A 17022-nucleotide genomic window follows, 5' to 3' on the forward strand; every position below is an offset into this window, starting at 1 on the left:
GGGGAGGAATAGTGATGGCAGGGAGGCGCCTCAGATCTCAGGGTGGCCTCTTTGAGGTTACTCCGAAAAGTAATGTGAACAACTGAAGGGAGGAAAAACAACCCCGAGGAAGCAAGAACAATGCAGACAGAAGAGCAAATGCAAAGGTCCTGGAGCAGGAGCGAGTGTGGCCAGCAGAGGAATGACGGCAGCCAGCAGAGCTGGAATGCAGTGATTAACAGTATGAGAGTGGCGCAGAGCGGGACCATGCAGGACGCTGGGGGCCACGGAAAGGAGGAAAGGATCATCGTCACCAGCTGTACAGGCATCACACACATCCCTCTCCTGATGTGTGTCGGCACATGAACAACAAAAACAGCAGCGTTCCTGGATGCAAGGACTAGGGGAAATACGGTTATCCGACATATTCACTTCTAGACGGGGGCGTGAGATTTGCACATAACAGGATTATTTCACTCTTAGAGCAACACTGTTTCCCAAACCTTCACAATTCACAGTATTACCTTTGTAATTTCCATGGTAACATCTCTCACCACACTGTACCTGCTGGGTATTCTCCTTCAACTGCCTCGTTTGACTTTAGCCACTTCCTAAGCATTCAGTGTATGAAGTCATGGGCCTGAGGTGCAGGTTACGTGCCTTCCTCATACTCACTTGGCAACCTAACTTCTAAAACAGGCACATACCACCCAGAACCGCCTCCTGGAACATAGGCCAAGCGCTAAACACACTGGCCGGATTCACCCACTAGTCAGTAGAACCCATGGCCAATCACTATTCCAGTCTCCACAGATAAACCGTACTCTACAGCAAACAAGGGTTTCTAAGACCCCCAAAGGTGTTGCATTCAAGATGTGAGAAAAAGAAAACAAAAGGAGAATCGATCCATGAAATCCAGCTCAAATTTATTCCTCTTATTCGGAACATGTCAAAAAAAGAGGAGAAAGATGCTACAAGCTGTAAGGAAGAATAAAAAGTATGGCCACCTCGAGTTCTGTAGTGTCAGCGGGCCCAAAGTGCTGCTGAACAACAGACGCCACGTGGTGAGCCACTCTTGCCTGAGAATCACCCACACGTCCAGGCCTGGCTACGGCAGGCCCCCTACTCACGCTTACACGTGTTCTCAAGCTGCCTGGCCTCACGGAAGCTGCTTCTCATCTTGACAGTGGGGTAACTGCCTGTCCTGTCCTCCTTGGGTTAACTACATGCAAGGGTGCCTCCTGAGGAAGTGCTTAGATCACCCCCGGCACAGAAAGTACTCAAAAAGCAGTGTTACGGTCTGTCTCAGCGCTAAGAAATGAAAGAAACATGTCAACTCATTTTTTTTTTTTTTTTTTTTATTATACAGACAAGAGGTATTTCATCAGAATTAGAATTGGAAACTTTACCCAGCAGGTGTGCTTTTTGGCAGTCTGTCTGCTGAAGACTGGCAGTGCCCCCAGGGCCAAGCACGCACCGCGGAGCTCACTAGGTCCTGAAAGGAGACCCCCGCCCCCCCCCCCCCCCCCCCCCCCGCCCCCCGCAAGCAGAGAGGAGGCTTCCCCCGCAACAGGTGAGGGAGGGACATGACACAGGGGGCAACGTGTACCTATCCACGAGCTCCTTCACCCCCTCCTTGTCCGGCACGAGACTCTGGTCTTGGTCGTCGGCCAGCGGAGTCCCTGCCTGGCGGTAAATGCAGCGGACCATGTAGCGCACTTCTGACCAGTAGTTCTGCAGCTGCTGGGGCTCCCGGTCTGTGTCTGCCGAAATCTCTCTGTTAGAGGGACAAGAGCAAGGAGGTCAGGGTTAGCGCAGGGTCGGTGTCGCCCTTCACCCTCCAGACAGCCCGGGGGGGGGGGGGCACCCCGACTGCCGTGGCCCCAGGTGCCCACAGCTGCCGGTCCCCGGACCCTGGACCGCTGTCCCGGGGCCCCTCCTCGCACGACGCAAGCTAACGCACCTGGCATCCCACACAGGGAACGCAGAGGCTCCCCAGGCAGCTCTCGCTCTCACTCCCCAGGAAGCCCCCGCTACCCACCCACCCCCGCCCCGTCCCGCCCTCCGCGCGGGGCGGGCCGCTGTGGCTGCGGCCCCGAGCCCCCCAAGTCCCGGCTTCTCTTCCCCTCCGCCCCGCAGCAGCCGCAGTGCCGGCCTGCCCAGCATCCTGGGGCAGGGGGGCGGCTCTCGCGCTCCTCGCCTCGCCCCCCCTCCCACCCCCCCCACCCCGGGGGAGGGGGGGGCACCCGTACCTGCGCTCGCTGCAGGCCTCGCAAGCACACGCGGCGTCCGAGGGGGCGGCGCCCAGCCCGGCCGAGGGCAGCGTCTGTGCGCCGAGGGCCAGCCTCCCGCCGCCCGCCTCCGGCTGCGAGCCGCCGAGAGGGGAGTGAAGAAGGAAGTCTTGGCCCTGCTTGAAAAAGACAACAGAACAGACTACGTTCACACGTTCACGGCACAAATTTGCGATCAACGCGTCAGAAAAAGGCCTTGTAGAAACAGATTTAAACCTAGACGCTGACGAGATCCCCAACGGCCTCGCCCGGGGAACTTTTCCTGACCCCCAAGACCTTTGCAAGCGACTGTTTCGCCTTCAGACAGCGCCACCTGATCCCGGGAAGGCCGTCCGAAGACGTCGCTCATTCTCCAGAGAAGCGCCGGGCCGGCCCCCACCCGTGGGACGGCGCTCAGGGCGCAGCCGGGGGCCCCAGCTGGGAGCCCGCCGGAAGTCGCCGGAAGTGGCTGCGCCGCGTGTTCTGAGGGACGGGGGGGGGGGCTGGACACGCGAACGTTCTGGGCAGAGGCGGCGGGACGAAGCGGGCTCCGACCTCCGTGACTGGACGCCCAACAGCCACTCCAGGGGGCAGAAATGCGACCTTTACCCCCTCCCCGGGCCCTCTCCGGTCTTGGGACGCGACCCCAACACCCACCCAGCTGGCACCCTGTCCCTCGATGACGGGACCTGAGAAGGACTCTGGTACGATGTGGGAAGTGGGCTCCTGTCGGAGAGCGGATGACCCCTGCCCCCCACCCCCCCCCCACCCCCGCCCCAGGAAGAAAGGGCACCAACACGGCAGCCGGCCCCGCGGCCATCGCCCGCACGGCTGAGGAGAAGGGCAGAGCCGCGGGAGGGGCGCTGAAGGGAGTGCGCACGCGCGAACACCGGGCCGCAAGCCCTCCCTCGCGGGCTGTGGCGTCTGCGGGCAGACCCGTGGGGAGCGCAGAACGCCGGGCCTATCGTGCGGCCCCTGGAGTCCGGGCACCGGCGGGGCGCAGCGGGAGCCAGGGGCGGGCCAGCACTGAGGGCGGGGGCGAGCGGGACTGCGGGGTGTCTCACAGAGTCCGCGGCACGCGGTCCCGTGCCGAGTCCCAACCGTGGCCTAGGGGGGCGGCGGTCACCAAGGAGGACCACGGACAGCCCAGCAAAGGGCAGAGGACCCGAAAATGAGGCCATTCTAATACCACCGCGACGGGAAAGGCCTGAAAAGGCTCCACAGGTCCGCAGGCGGTGCTGGCGGAAGCAGGCTGCCCCCCGAGGACAGCAGGTCCGTGCCCCTCGCGGAGGAGGTCTCCTCGCTCCTCCACCCCCATCGAACCCAACAGCAAGGCTGCCCGCCGTGCGACTCCAAGCCTCGGCGGATGCACGACCCGGGCCCAACCAGGCCACGCCCCGTCACCTGTGCCCGCCGACCGACCGTGGCGGCTCCGCCCGTGCCCGCGGCTCCTCTGCAAGTAGCAGCCAGGGTGGTGGCTGCAGCAAGAGAGACCCTGTCACCTCCCTGCACAGAACTTCCATAGCAGCTACGAACAGACTCTAACTATCTCAACACAGTCCTCGAGCCTTCCCAGGGCACGCTGTTGCCCTCCTGCCACCGTACTTGTTCCCGGCCTGGAGCGCTAAGCCCCTAGCCCTGTGAATGGCCTGGCAGACGGACAGAGTTCTAGCAGGCACACCTCAGCAGAGAAACGGGGGAGCCAGGGGTCAACCTTTGGCCTCTGGGCCCCAAATGCACCCTTGCCTCCGGGGTCTGTGTGGGAGCAGCCCCGGCAAACACGCCTCCCCGGCTGCTGGCGCCGAGCGGAGCCTTGCCGGCAGGGGGCGCCGGAGGGACACTGCGGAGGCAGGGGCTCTTCCCGCCGGCCCGGCCCGTCGGAGAAGCGAGGTGGACTGAGCCCACCTGACGCGCCCTGCAGCTCCTCAGCAGCTGCTCCGCTACCCGGAGAGCCTCTTCCCAGGGGGTCCTGCCTGGCGTCGTCTCCCTAAGCTGCGTGGTAGTGGCTGCCCCCTAGATGTGCCACTGCTGGATTCTTCTGCGTTCCCTTCCCAGATGCGGCTAGTTGATCTGTTACACTTGGCTCTCCACGCAAAAGTGCCCCTGTTCAAACCACTGGTGTGGGTGCCCATCTCCTGACCTTGATCACCCCTGTTAATCTCTTATATCACTAACTGCTCTTTGAAATCCTGGTGTCTCCCTTGTTTTCCTGTTGTTGTCGCTGTGTTGTTTTTCACCTGTCTTCATCACTGGAAGCTCAGTTCCACAAGAGTGGGACCCTTTCCGTCCTGCTCACTTCACTGCTGTGCACTAGCACCTGACACACAGGACAGACTCCGAACAGCAGCCAAGAACCTGAAAAGTAACATTTCCTGGTGACAAGGGATGAAATGAGGCCTTTTAAGATAGCACATGCCCATACAGTAAATCCTTAAATGTGCCACCTTGTAGTGCTCATCTTACACAGATTTAACTTCTGTCCAAATCCAACACAGTTTAAGAGAATACAACAAAATCCAGCACTCAACAAGGTAAAATGCACAATGCCCAGCATCCAGTAACAAAACCAAGAAAGAAAATATGACTCACAACCATGAGGGAAACCAATCAAGAGAAACAGAACCCAAAATAACGAAAATGATGCAACCAAGAGACAAGAATCTCAAACTGGTGATTATAAACTCTGTAAGTTTCAGAAAGTAGAGGAAAACAGAAAACACAAGAGCAGCAAGTGAAAATGTAAAACATAAGCAAATGGAACTTCTAGAAATGAAAACATAAGCTGTCTTACAACAGAGTATCAATAAATCTGAAGTAATAATCCAAAATGACGTACAGCAACAAGACTGAAAAAAAAAACAAACAAACGAAGCATTTCTAAAACAAAAGTCAAGATGTCTAACATGCAGGTAATGGCATCCCAGAATAAAAGGCTGTATAAAGAAATAGAGGAAAATTTCCCACATTTGAGGAGACCATAAACTGGCATATCTTAAAAGCTCATCTAATCCCAAGCACAATTAACAGAAAGCAAACCACACCAAGGCACATCAGAGTGAAACTGCCAAAAAGCAACAATGGGGTGCAAATCGGAGAAGCAGGCAGAGGAAAACATCCCTTCTGCACATAGGAGCAAAGACAAGAATGGCAACATGCTTCCGACAGAAATAGGGAAGCCAGCAAAGAAATGACCAACAACCTAGAATTCTTAGCAAAAACAACTTTTTAAAATGAAGGCAAAGGAAAAGTTTTCAAACAAACAGCAGTTCCCCGGCACTACAGGAAATGTTAAAGGCAGAAGAGCGCAGGTGAATGGTGTGAAGAACACCAAGCTTACAAAGGGGAGTAGAGGGAAAGGACAAGGACTTTTCTCATTTATTAAGTCTTTTAAAAAGATAATTAACTATTTAAAGCTAAAGTAATAAAAATGTACGGTAAACGCTATATTTGTATGAGAAAAGCAGATGACTATACAGACACTGGTAGAGCTCAGAGTACAACTTTTTAAGGCTCTTAACACTACATGTTAAGCATATAATATTCTTTGAAAGTAGAGGTTGAAAAGTTGAAGATACATATTGTGAATTCTGGAACCACTAAAGTAATGAAACATAGCAAAACCAAAAGGCAACCAACGCAAGAGGAGAAGATATTTGCAAACGACGTATCAGATAACAGGGTTAGTGTCCAAAATCTATAAAGAACTTATCAAACTCAACACCCAAAACCAAATAATCCAGTGAAGAAATGGGCAGACGACATGAATAGACACTTCTCCAAAGAAGACATCCAGATAGCCGACCGACACATGAAAAAATGCTCAACATCACTCATCATCAGGGAACTACAAATCAAAACCACAATGAGATACCCCATCACACCTGTCAGAATGGCTAACATTAACAACTCAGGCAACAACAGATGTTGGCGAGGATGCAGAGAAAGAAGATCTCTTTTGCACTGTTGGCGGGAATGCAAGCTGGTGCAGCCACTCTGGAAAACAGTATGGAGGTTCCTCAAAAAACTAAAACTAGAACTACCCTACGACCCAGCAATTGCTCTACTAGGCATTTATCCAAAGGATACAGGTGTGCTGTTTCAAAGGGGCACATGCACCCCCATGTTTATAGCAGCACCATCAACAGTAGTCAAAGTATGGAAAGAGCCCAAATGTCTATCGATGGATGAATGGATAAAGAAGATGTGGTATGTATGTGCGTGTGTGTGCGTGCGCGCACGCGCGCACACACACACACACACACACACACACACACACTGGAGTATTACTCAGCAATCAAAAAGAATGAAATCTTGCCATTTACAACTACGTGGATGGAACTGGAGGGTATTATGCTAAGCGAAATTAGTGAGAGAAAAAAAATATATGACTTCCCTCATATGAGGGAGGACTTTAAGATACAAAACAGATGAACATAAAAGAAGGGAAGCAAAAATAATATAAAAACAGGGAGGGGGACAAACCATAAGAGACTCTTAAATATGGAGAACAAACAGAGGGTTACTGGAGGGGTTCTGGGAAGGGGGATGGGCTATATGGGGTAAGGGACATTAAGCAATCTACTCCTGAAATCAATGTTGCACTATATGCTAACTAACTTGAATGTGAATTAAAAAAATAAACTAAATTAAAAATTTTTTAAGAAGAAAAAAAATGAAACAAAGTAATAGGTAATAAGCAAAGAGGAGGTAAAATAGAACCATAAAAAGTATTCAACTAATCGAAAAGAAAAGAAGGAACAGGAAGGAAAGAGTAGCAAACAACAGACAGGAAAAAATAGAAAAAAAAAAAAAAAAGATGGTAGAGTTATATCCAAACATATCAATAATGACATGAAATAGAAATAGTTAAATTTTCCAACTGTTAGAAGATAGCTTGGATTAAAAAACAAGATCCACTGCGCTTTCTACAGCAGATTATAAAGACAAATTGGTTAAAAATTAAGGTTGGGAAACATACTGAATGCAAATACTAACCAAAAAAGGCTGGGTGGCTCCATGAGCCACCATACTAAAGCTGGCTTTAGTATGAGGAATGTTAGCAGCAATGAATGAAGGGTATGATGATGATGAAGACAAAATTAATAATAATAACAACATGACTGATTTAACAAGAAGCAGTAACAGTGGTAAATAAGCATGCCAATAACAGAGCTCAAAATACATGGAGCAGGAATTAAAAGGAGAAATGCGTAGGGACACCTGGGTGGCTCCGTTGGTTAAGTTCCAGACTTCAGCTCAGGTCATGATTTCACAGCTCGTGGGTTCGAGCCCCATGTCGGGCTCTGTGCTGACAGCTCAGACAGAGCCTGGAACCTGCTTCAGATTCTGTGTCTGCCTCTCTCTCTGCCCCTCCCCAGCTCATGCTCTGTCTCTCTCTGCCTCAAAAATAAATAAAAACATTTTTAAAAATTAAAAAAAAAAAAAAAAGAACAAAGCCAGAGAACCTCTACATAATTTCATGACTTACTCTAAAAAGCTTAAGGAACCAAGACTTTTAAGGTACTAACAAAAGGATGAGTAATATATGTAAAGTGGAAGACAGAGTCCAGAAGTAGACCCATACATTCAGTACCAACTGATTTTTTACAATGATGCCAAGCTAATTTAACAAGGAAAAATAGTATTTTCAGCAAATAGTTCTGAAACAAATGGATATCGACATGAAAAAAGGATGAACCTCAACCTTACTTTACAAAAGATACAAAATTTCACTCAAAATAGATCACAGATCAGGGCGCCTGGGTGGCTCAGTCGGTTAAGCGTCCAACTTTCGCTCAGGTCATAATCTCACGATGTGTGGGTTTGAGCCCCACGTCGGGCTCTGTGCTGACAGCTCAAAGCGTGGAGCCTGTTTCAGATTCTGTGTCTCCCTCTCTCTCTGCCCCTCCCCCCACTCATGCACATGCTAGCTCGCGTTCTCTCGCTCTCTGTCAAAAATAAATAAACATTAAAAAAAAATAAACATTGTAAAAAATTTACAAAAGATACAAAATTTCACTCAAAATGGATTACAGATTGGCGCGCCGGGGTGGCTCAGTAGGTCAAGCGTCTGACTTCGGCTCAGGTCATGATCTCACGGTTCTTGGGTTCAAGCCCCACATCGGGCTCTGGGCTGACAGCCTGAAGCCTGCTTCAGATTCTGTGTCTCCCTCTCTCTCTGCCCCTCCCCTGCTCATGCTCTCTCTCTCTCTCTCTCAAAAATAAGTAAACATTTAAAATAAAAAAAAGGAGGGGAGGGTGGGTGATGGGTATTGAGGAGGGCACCTTTTGGGATGAGCACTGGGTGTTGTATGGAAACCAATATGACAACAAACTTCATATATTGAAAAAAAATAAAATAAAATAATTAAATTAAATTAAATTAAAAAAAGGATCACAGATCAAATATATGGGCTCAAAACAGAAGTCATTTAGAAAAAACCACAGGGCAAAAAAATCTTTATAACCCTGGGTAGCAAAGATTACTTACATAGAACACAAAAAACCCAAATCACTTAAAAATTGATAAACTGGGGGCTCCTGGCTCGGTCAGTTAAGCATCCAACTCTTGATTTCAGCTCAGGTCATGATCTCAAGGTCGTGGGATCAAGCCCCATGTTGGGCTCCATGCTGAGTGTATAGCCTACTTGGGATTCTCTCTCTGCCCCTCCCTCGCTTGGATGTGCGCACGCCCATGTGTGTTCTCTCTCTCTCTCTCTCTCTCTCTCTCTCTCTCTCTCTCAAAATAAATTATTTTTAAAACATTGATAAACTGGACTTGATAGAAATTTAAAATTTTGCTTTTCAAAGAATAGTGTTATACAATGAGAAGGCAAGCCATACACCAGGAGGAAATATTTGAAAAATGTACCTGACGAAAGGCTTGTATTCAGAATATACTATAGAGATCTGTGACAATTCAATAATAATAAGAAATAACCTAATTAAAAACAGGCAAAAGATTTGAAGAGCCACATCACCAAAGGGATACAGATGGAAAATAAGTACAAGAAAAGATGTTCATCAGGTCATTAAGAAAATACCAGTTAAAACCCTGAGATGCACTATAAAGCCACTAGAATGGCCACAATTAAGGACTGTGAATGTATCCAGCCTTGGTGAGGACACAGATTAACAGGAACTCTCATACGTGGCTGGAAAACAGTACAAGCACTATGAAAAATTCCAAGACAGATCCTTAAAATGTTAACTACACCTAGCAATTTCACTCCTAGGTATTTAACAAGGACAAATGAACTATGTCCACACAAAGACTTGTACTCAAATGTTACCAGTGGCTGTACCGTTAATAGCAAACCCAAAAAACATAAATGTCCTTTTACTGGTGAATGGATAAGGAATACTACTCAGAAATAAAAAAGAATTAACTATGGATACATAAAACAACGGAGAGAAGTTTCAAAATCATTACGTTAAGCAAGAAAAGCCAACGACCACCACCTGGACGATGTATCTGTGAGGCTCAGTTCTGTCGGCCCAATCTGACAGCTCTGAGTGGTAGTAACAACCTGTATCAGCAACCACTCTCATGATGTTCACCATGAAGGAACTTGATATGTCTGTATTAGGAACCAAGACCCAACAGGGCAAACATTCAAGATACAAACAAATATTAGCAAACTCTTGAATGGCCGGTTTAAATTGAGACTATATGCCTTGGTAAGACCTGCAGGCACATAACTGCTGGAGAATCAGGCTCCTTAGTATAAAATGCAAGACTCATGTTTTAATGACATATTTGAGAACACGGACACAATTGCTAATGTCCAGAATCAAAAGGAAGGCTTTAAAATAAGCAACCTTCGGGGTACCTGGGTGACTCAGTCAGTTGAGTATCCAGCTCTTGATTTCGGTTCACATCATAATCTCACAGTTCACAGGTTCAAGGCATGTATCAGGCTCCCGTGCTGACAGTGTAGAGCCTGCTTTGGATATTCTCTTCCTCCCTCCCTCCCTCCCTCCCTGTCTCTCTCTCTCTCCCCCTCCCCTGCTCGCTCATGCACACTCTCCCAATAAACAAAAATAAAATAAAATAAACTTGTAAACAAAAAATCCTGCCAAGTCTTCCTTGTGGCAGGATGCCTGAGCGTGACACAGACCTCTTCAAAGAAAACAATTTTGGGGGCACCTGGGTGGCTCAGTCCACTGAGTGTCCAACTTCAGCTCAAATCATGATCTCATGGTTTGTGGGTTTGAGCCCCGCATCGGGCTCTGTGCTGACAGTTCAGAGCCTGGAACCTGCTTCAGATTCTCTGTCTCCCTCGCTCTCTGCCCCTACCCCACTCATGCACGCGCGCACGCTCTCTCTCTCTCTCAAAAATAAACAGTAAAAAAATTTTAATAAAAAATTTTTAAAAATAAAGAGACAGATGAATGATTAACTGAAACCAAATTGCTAAATTCAACACAGGCCTGGTTCTGACTACTAAGGAGCAGACTGCTTTGAGTTAGGCCTATATCCTCGCAGGTCTCTTTCTACAAAACACCTTGACCACCCCACCTCTCTGCCTGTCTGAATTTCTCCTGCACAGAGCAGGCCATACATTCGTGGGTCTCTGCTTGGCCTCAGCGAAGAATGTTAAACATTAAGATAACCTCTGTTCCTTCCTCAGTAGCCTTGACAAGCAGTGCACCCAGGCCCACCAGGCCACAGAAGTCAGGAACAAGGCCCTCCCATACACAGCAGGCCCTCCAAAGATCTGAACATGTCCTCCCCCATTATCAGAATACAAACAAAATATTGTGAACTCTACTGTGCAGGAAGAGTATCTGTAAATGTTCTGAGGTCCTAAAACATTACCTTTGGATATAAATTAAAGATAAGCTTGTTCCTTTCATTCAAAAACTATCCCTAGGGTCTATTATTCTGTGCTGAGCTTGTGCAGACACCCTGACTTTGGGGGGGGGGGGGCGCGGGCAGGGAGACAGGAGCCAGGACAAAGTGGCTGGGGTGGATGCATGCACGTGTCCAGTGGAAGGAACAGTACATCTCGGCGGGGGGGGGTTGTTGAGCCAAGTGGACACCCCGGAGGCCCAGCTTCTGCTGAGCCTATGCAGCCACCCTGACCCTTCCCAAGCAGCCCTGCCACCCTGTTCTCCTTGTCCAACACAGGGGGTGCTGCTGAGGGGGGCAATGTCTGCGCCTTCAACAGGGACTCAGGCCACAACCTGGACACCCTGACAGCTCACTGTTCTCATTTCTCAAGAAGACCATGTAAAAACCTTACCCACTCCCCAGTTTCTTCCCATCCTATGAAATCCAGTCTCCCTCTCAAAAAAAATGTTATAAAAAAGATTTCTGACAGTAATTTTCTCAACTTCCACGTTCCCCACCCCACCTTACTTGCACCCCTATGCAGCCTTGCCTGAGAATCCCATCTCAACAGAAAGATGAGTCTTCTAGAAAGAGATCCCAGGTCTCCCATCCTAGTGGGACCTCAGGGGTACCACCATTTCTCTGCCTTACTCTTTCCCACCCCCAAACAATTTCAAAGTCTGCCTACCCAATGCTAAGTGTGGGCAAGAATATGGTAACTGGAACTCAAACACTACTGGCAGGGATAGAAACTGGAATGATCACTTGGGAAACTGCTATTATCTTATAAATGTAATAAACATTTGAACTACCTACAACCCAGCAATGCTACTGCATAAACAAACACCATGATAAGTAATTTTACGTGTCAACTCGACTGGGCTAAGAGGTAACAGACAGCTAGTAAAACATTATTTTCGGGTGTGTTTGTGAGGGTGTCTCTGGAAGAGATGAGCATTTGAATTGGTAGGCTGAATAAAAACGATCCCCTCACCAGTGAGGGTGGGTATCATCTGTTCTACTGAGGGTCACAGGACAAAAGGGGAAGGGCCAACTGACTCCCCGCTTCAGCTGAGACACCCCCGCCTCCTGCCCTCGGATGTCAGCAGTCCTGGTTCTCTGGCTTTCCAACTCAGACCAAGACTCACACCACTGTCACCTGGTTCTCAGGCCTTTGGACTCAGACTGAATGACACCAGCAGCTTTCCTGGGTCTCCAGCCTGCAGGTAACAGATTGTGGGACTTATGGGCCCCCATAACCACATGAGCCAATCCCTATAATAAATCTCCTTCTCTCTCCTTCCTTCCTTCCTTACCCTCTCTTCCTCCTTCCTTTTCTCTTTCCCTATCTCTCTCTCTCTCCCCCTCTCTCAATCCCTCTCTTTCCTGTTGGTTCTCTTTCTCTGGAGAATCCTAACCAACACACACTCTTAACAAAACCCTTACAAATGAGTAACTGGAGACAGGTATACAAATGCCCTGGCAGCATTTTTAACAATCACTGATAATTGTGTAAAAAAAAAAAAAAAAAAAAAAAAAAAAAAAAGCAAAACTGTGTATCTTTCAACAAATTATTGATGAATAAATTATATACAGTAACATATTGAATTGTATGTGAATCACAGATGAATTACATTTGTGAATAAGTGCAGCTACCCAGACAGCATGAGGAATCTTACAAACAAAGACACAGAGGCAACATAAACATACACCATTTTCATAAAGATCAGAAATAAGCAAAATTAAATTATTAGAGATACACGTATAGGCAATATAATTGTTAAAGGAATTTTTAAATAAGGGAATGATAAATATAAAATTCAAGGATGGTGGCTACCTCAGAAGGGGAGGAGGGAAGATGGGGAAGGCAAAACCCAGAAAGGTGCTTGAGTATCTGGAACGGCCTGGTTTAATGCTGACTGGTGCTCATTTTACTACCCTTCATAACATGCTTATTATACACATATTCATACATAGCTGTCTCAACTATTATAACAAAAAATGAAATTTAATGGGGGGGGGGGGAATGCCTCTCCCTGACTACCAGCTCTTTCCTTCCAGATTTAAATGCTCTCAGCCCCTCCTCCAGCTCCCCTTTCTCTCTGGATCTGCTCTCCCTGCCTTCACAGTCAAGCATCTTCAAAATCAGCACCTTAAGTTGACTTTCTCAGCTTCCTCACCAATACTTTTATTCTTCACACAGCTCAGTCTGGCTTCTACTCCCACACTTCCACTGACATGAATCTAGCAAAGGTCAGATACAATCTCTTTGTTGTCACATTCAACACTTGAGATCTTTTCTTGGTTAACTTTTTAAAATGTCTGTTAGGAGGGCAGTTGCAGACAGTCCTCCATGGGTCTCTCCTGGTCTTGATGGATCTACCAGGGCTGTAAACCTCTGCCTATTCTCTCCTGTCCCTCCCCGCTGGGCCATTTCTCAGCATTTATGAAGCAGATAACCTTGAGACAAAGTGCAGGAGTGCTTACTGCCCACTATAAAAATGACAGATCCGGGGGCGCCTGGGTGGCTCAGTCGGTTAAGCATCCGACTTCAGCTCAGGTCATGATCTCACAGTGTGTGAGTTCGAGCCCCGCACTGGGCTCTGTGCTGACAGCTCAGAGCCTGGAGCCTGCTTGAGATTCTGTGTCTCCCTCTCTCTCTGCCCCTTCTCTGCTCATGCTCTTTCTCTGTCTCAAAAATAAATAAAAACATTTAAAAAAATTAAAAAAAAAAATGACAGATCCCCAAACTCAGTGCTCCTTCACCCTGACCAACATAAACTCACTGTACCCACAACATGTACGTAGGCCTCTCCACTTCACAGACATGGGATTTGGGGAAGGGAAGAGAACAAGGCGGGTGGACATGGTCATGCTCGTGATGGCTGCTGCACTTTGAGCAATAAAGTCTGCAGTCTCTGACCCAGGAGTCTCGTGTCCCCTCTAACAGCCATGAAAGACTAAAAAAGTAGCTTATCACCTTCAAGTAGGGCAAAAAATCAAATCTCAGGCCCAACCACCACTGACCACACACATCATCCTTCAAATGACTACCTTCACTGGGTGCCTGGGTGGCTCAGCTGATGAAGCATCAACTTTTTATTTTAGCTCAGGTCATGATCTCGTGGTTCCTGAAGCTCCACTTCCTGAGATCGAGCCCTGTGCTGACAGTATAGAGCCTGCTTGGGATTCTCTCTCTCCCTCTCTGCCTCTCCCCTGCTCATGCACACTGTGCTCTGTCTCTCAAAATAAATAAATGAATAAACATTAAAACGACTGTCTTCACTCACTTCTGCTTATCACACTTGCTTGTTTTTCTTTTTCTCTGATGTCTACTTTACATCTCTGTCTCAAATATCAGGTGTTCCCTAGAAGTGCCTCCTTAATATTCCACTTCTCACTCGGCCCACGATCCTGGGTGTTGTGCCAGTAACCAAGGTTGAGAAGGTGAGTAAAAGGCATCTGCGTGGAGTCTTTTAATGAGTGTTGCAGGACTACCCGGCAATACAGAAAACATCTGAGACAAACAGACTGTAATTTGAAATTGCAACTCTCGGGAACAACAACAACAACAACAAAAGATTGGGATTCCAGTTGAAAAAAGTAAGATCAAAGACCTGAGTCATAAAATAGGGGTCTTGCAATGTCCATTCAATTAGCAACTTAAAAAGTCAATTACATCTCTACTGACAAAGTTAGATGAGGAAGAATGTAGAAGGCCTCATTTAAAACAGAACAAGCAGGGGTGCCTGGCTGGCGCAGTCGGTTGGGCGTCCGACTTCAGCCAGGTCACGATCTCGCGGTCTGTGAGTTCGAGCCCCGCGTCGGGCTCTGGGCTGATGGCTCGGAGCCTGGAGCCTGTTTCCGATTCTGTGTCTCCCTCTCTCTCTGCCCCTCCCCCGTTCATGCTCTGTCTCTCTCTGTCCCAAAAATAAATAAAAAACGTTGAAAAAAAAAAAATTAAAACAGAACAAGCAGGGGTGCCTTGGTGGCTCAATCAGTTAAGCATCTGCCTTCGACTCAGGTCATGATCTCACGGTTCATGGGTTCCAGCCCTGCATAGGGCTCTCTGCTCTCTCAACTCACTTCAGATCCTCTGTCCCCCTCTCTCTCTGCCCCTCTCCCACTTGCGTGCACATGCTCTCTCTCAAAAATAAATAAATAAAAACTTAAAAACAATAGAATAGAATAAGCAAAAGTCAAATACCTAGGGGTAAACCTTTTTTTAAAGGAACAATGGTATAACACAGAAAAATATAAAACACTTATAAATAGGAAAAATAAATAAATAGGAAAAATAATCAATGGGATTATTAGATTATTGAGAATATTAGAAAGAAGTTAATTTTCCTACTACTGACTTATAAACACAGTGCAATCCCAGTCAAATCCTAAGAGGGTTTTTTTTGTGTATGGAAGTTGACAAGATAATTTTCAATTATACAGAAATGCAAGTAACAAAGAATAAGACATTTTTGAAGAATACAAGGTAAGAGGACTTTCTGAAAATGAGATTTATTACAAAACTACAGTAATTAAGACAGCATGCTATTGGCACAAGGACAAACAAAGCAATGGAACAACACAGAGCCCAGAAATACATCCACACATACACGGACGCTTCAGTTACAACAAAGTGGGGGCAGGGAGCAGGAGGGGGCAACAGTTGTTTCAATACATGCTGCTAGTAAACTGAATTTCCACACAGAAGTAAACCTAACTCGACCTTTACCTCACACCGTTTAAAAACTTAATTTCAATCCCAGGAGGGTTGCAGGTCTGAACGTGAAAGGCGAAACAATAACAACACAGGACTGTGCTGTTGACTGCAGCAGCCCCTAGTCATACGTGCCCACTGAGCCCATGACATGGGAGCATCCTAAGTGATGTGGGCTGTACACGTAAGATACACAAAGGATTATGAGTATTCGGGAGGCAACAAATTGAAAATATCTCCTTTATATTTTTTATATTGAGTAAAGGATGAAATGAAAGTTTGGATCCACTGAGAAAAAAAATGTGACATGTGGCTACTAAAATATTAAAATTACTCACATGGTGGCTTGCACTGTCATTCACACATTTCTTTGGACAGTACTAATAGAAAATACATACTAAAAATATGTTTATGATCTCGTGATAGGAAAAACCATTAATAAACAGGACTAAACAAAGCAGTAACTACTAAGGAAAAATTTGAGAAATCTGACTAGATTAAAAATGCTCATCAAAAGACACTATAGGGGCACCTGGGTGGCTCAGTCAGTTAAGCATCCAACTTCAGCCCAGGTCATGATCTCACCGTTCATGAGTTCAAGCCCCGCATCAGGCTCTGTGCTGATAGCTCAGAGCCTGGAGCCTGCTTCGGATTCTCTGTTTCCCTCTTTCTCGGCCCCTCCCTAGCTCAAGCTCGCTCTCTCTCTCTCTCTCTCTCTCTCTCTCTCTCTCTGTCAAAAATAAATTAACTTTAAAAAAAAATTTAAAAAGACACTATCGAGGCACCTGGGTGGCTCAGTCAGTTAAGCATCCAACTTCAGCCCAGGTCATGATCTCACCGTTCATGAGTTCAAGCCCCGCATCAGGCTCTGTGCTGACAGCTCAGAGCCTGGAGCCTGCTTCGGATTCTGTGTCTCTCTCTACCTCTCTGCCTCTACCCTGCTCGTGCTCTGTCTCTGTCAAGAATAAATAAATATTTAAAAAAAAAATTTTTTTAAAGACACTATAAACAGTGAAAAGGGAAGCAAAAGAGGCACCTGGTACCTGTGATGCATAAAGCCAACAAAGGGCTCGTAATCAACACGCATAAAGAAGTCCCATGTATCTATAAGAAAAAGACAAATACGGTCATTTCCCCTTATCAGCAAGGAATACGTTACATGATCTCCGGTGGATGCCTAAATTCCTGAATATTCTATACCCTATCTATGCGGTGTTTTT

General features: G+C 47.2%; 1 protein-coding gene across 10 annotated transcripts in view; it reads right to left on the bottom strand.

Moving 5' to 3' along the window:
* FAM193A (family with sequence similarity 193 member A) overlaps positions 1-17022 on the bottom strand; it is a 163507-nt gene that overhangs the window by 64905 nt on the left and 81580 nt on the right. For 7 of the 10 annotated variants that reach the window (XM_042985100.1, XM_042985099.1, XM_042985101.1 and 4 more), the window contains 2 exons: positions 2232-2389; positions 1589-1756 (listed from right to left, as the gene is read on the bottom strand). In XM_042985100.1, coding sequence (XP_042841034.1) covers positions 1589-1756; positions 2232-2389 — 326 coding nt within the window. Of the gene's footprint in view, positions 1-1588; positions 1757-2231; positions 2390-2546; positions 2721-2906; positions 2956-17022 lie in introns of those variants that run through there. The other 3 variants (XM_042985104.1, XM_042985103.1, XM_042985094.1) reach the window with 3 other exon arrangements.

This window comes from Panthera tigris, chromosome B1 (assembly GCF_018350195.1).
Source record: "Panthera tigris isolate Pti1 chromosome B1, P.tigris_Pti1_mat1.1, whole genome shotgun sequence".
Taxonomy (NCBI): domain Eukaryota; kingdom Metazoa; phylum Chordata; class Mammalia; order Carnivora; family Felidae; genus Panthera; species Panthera tigris.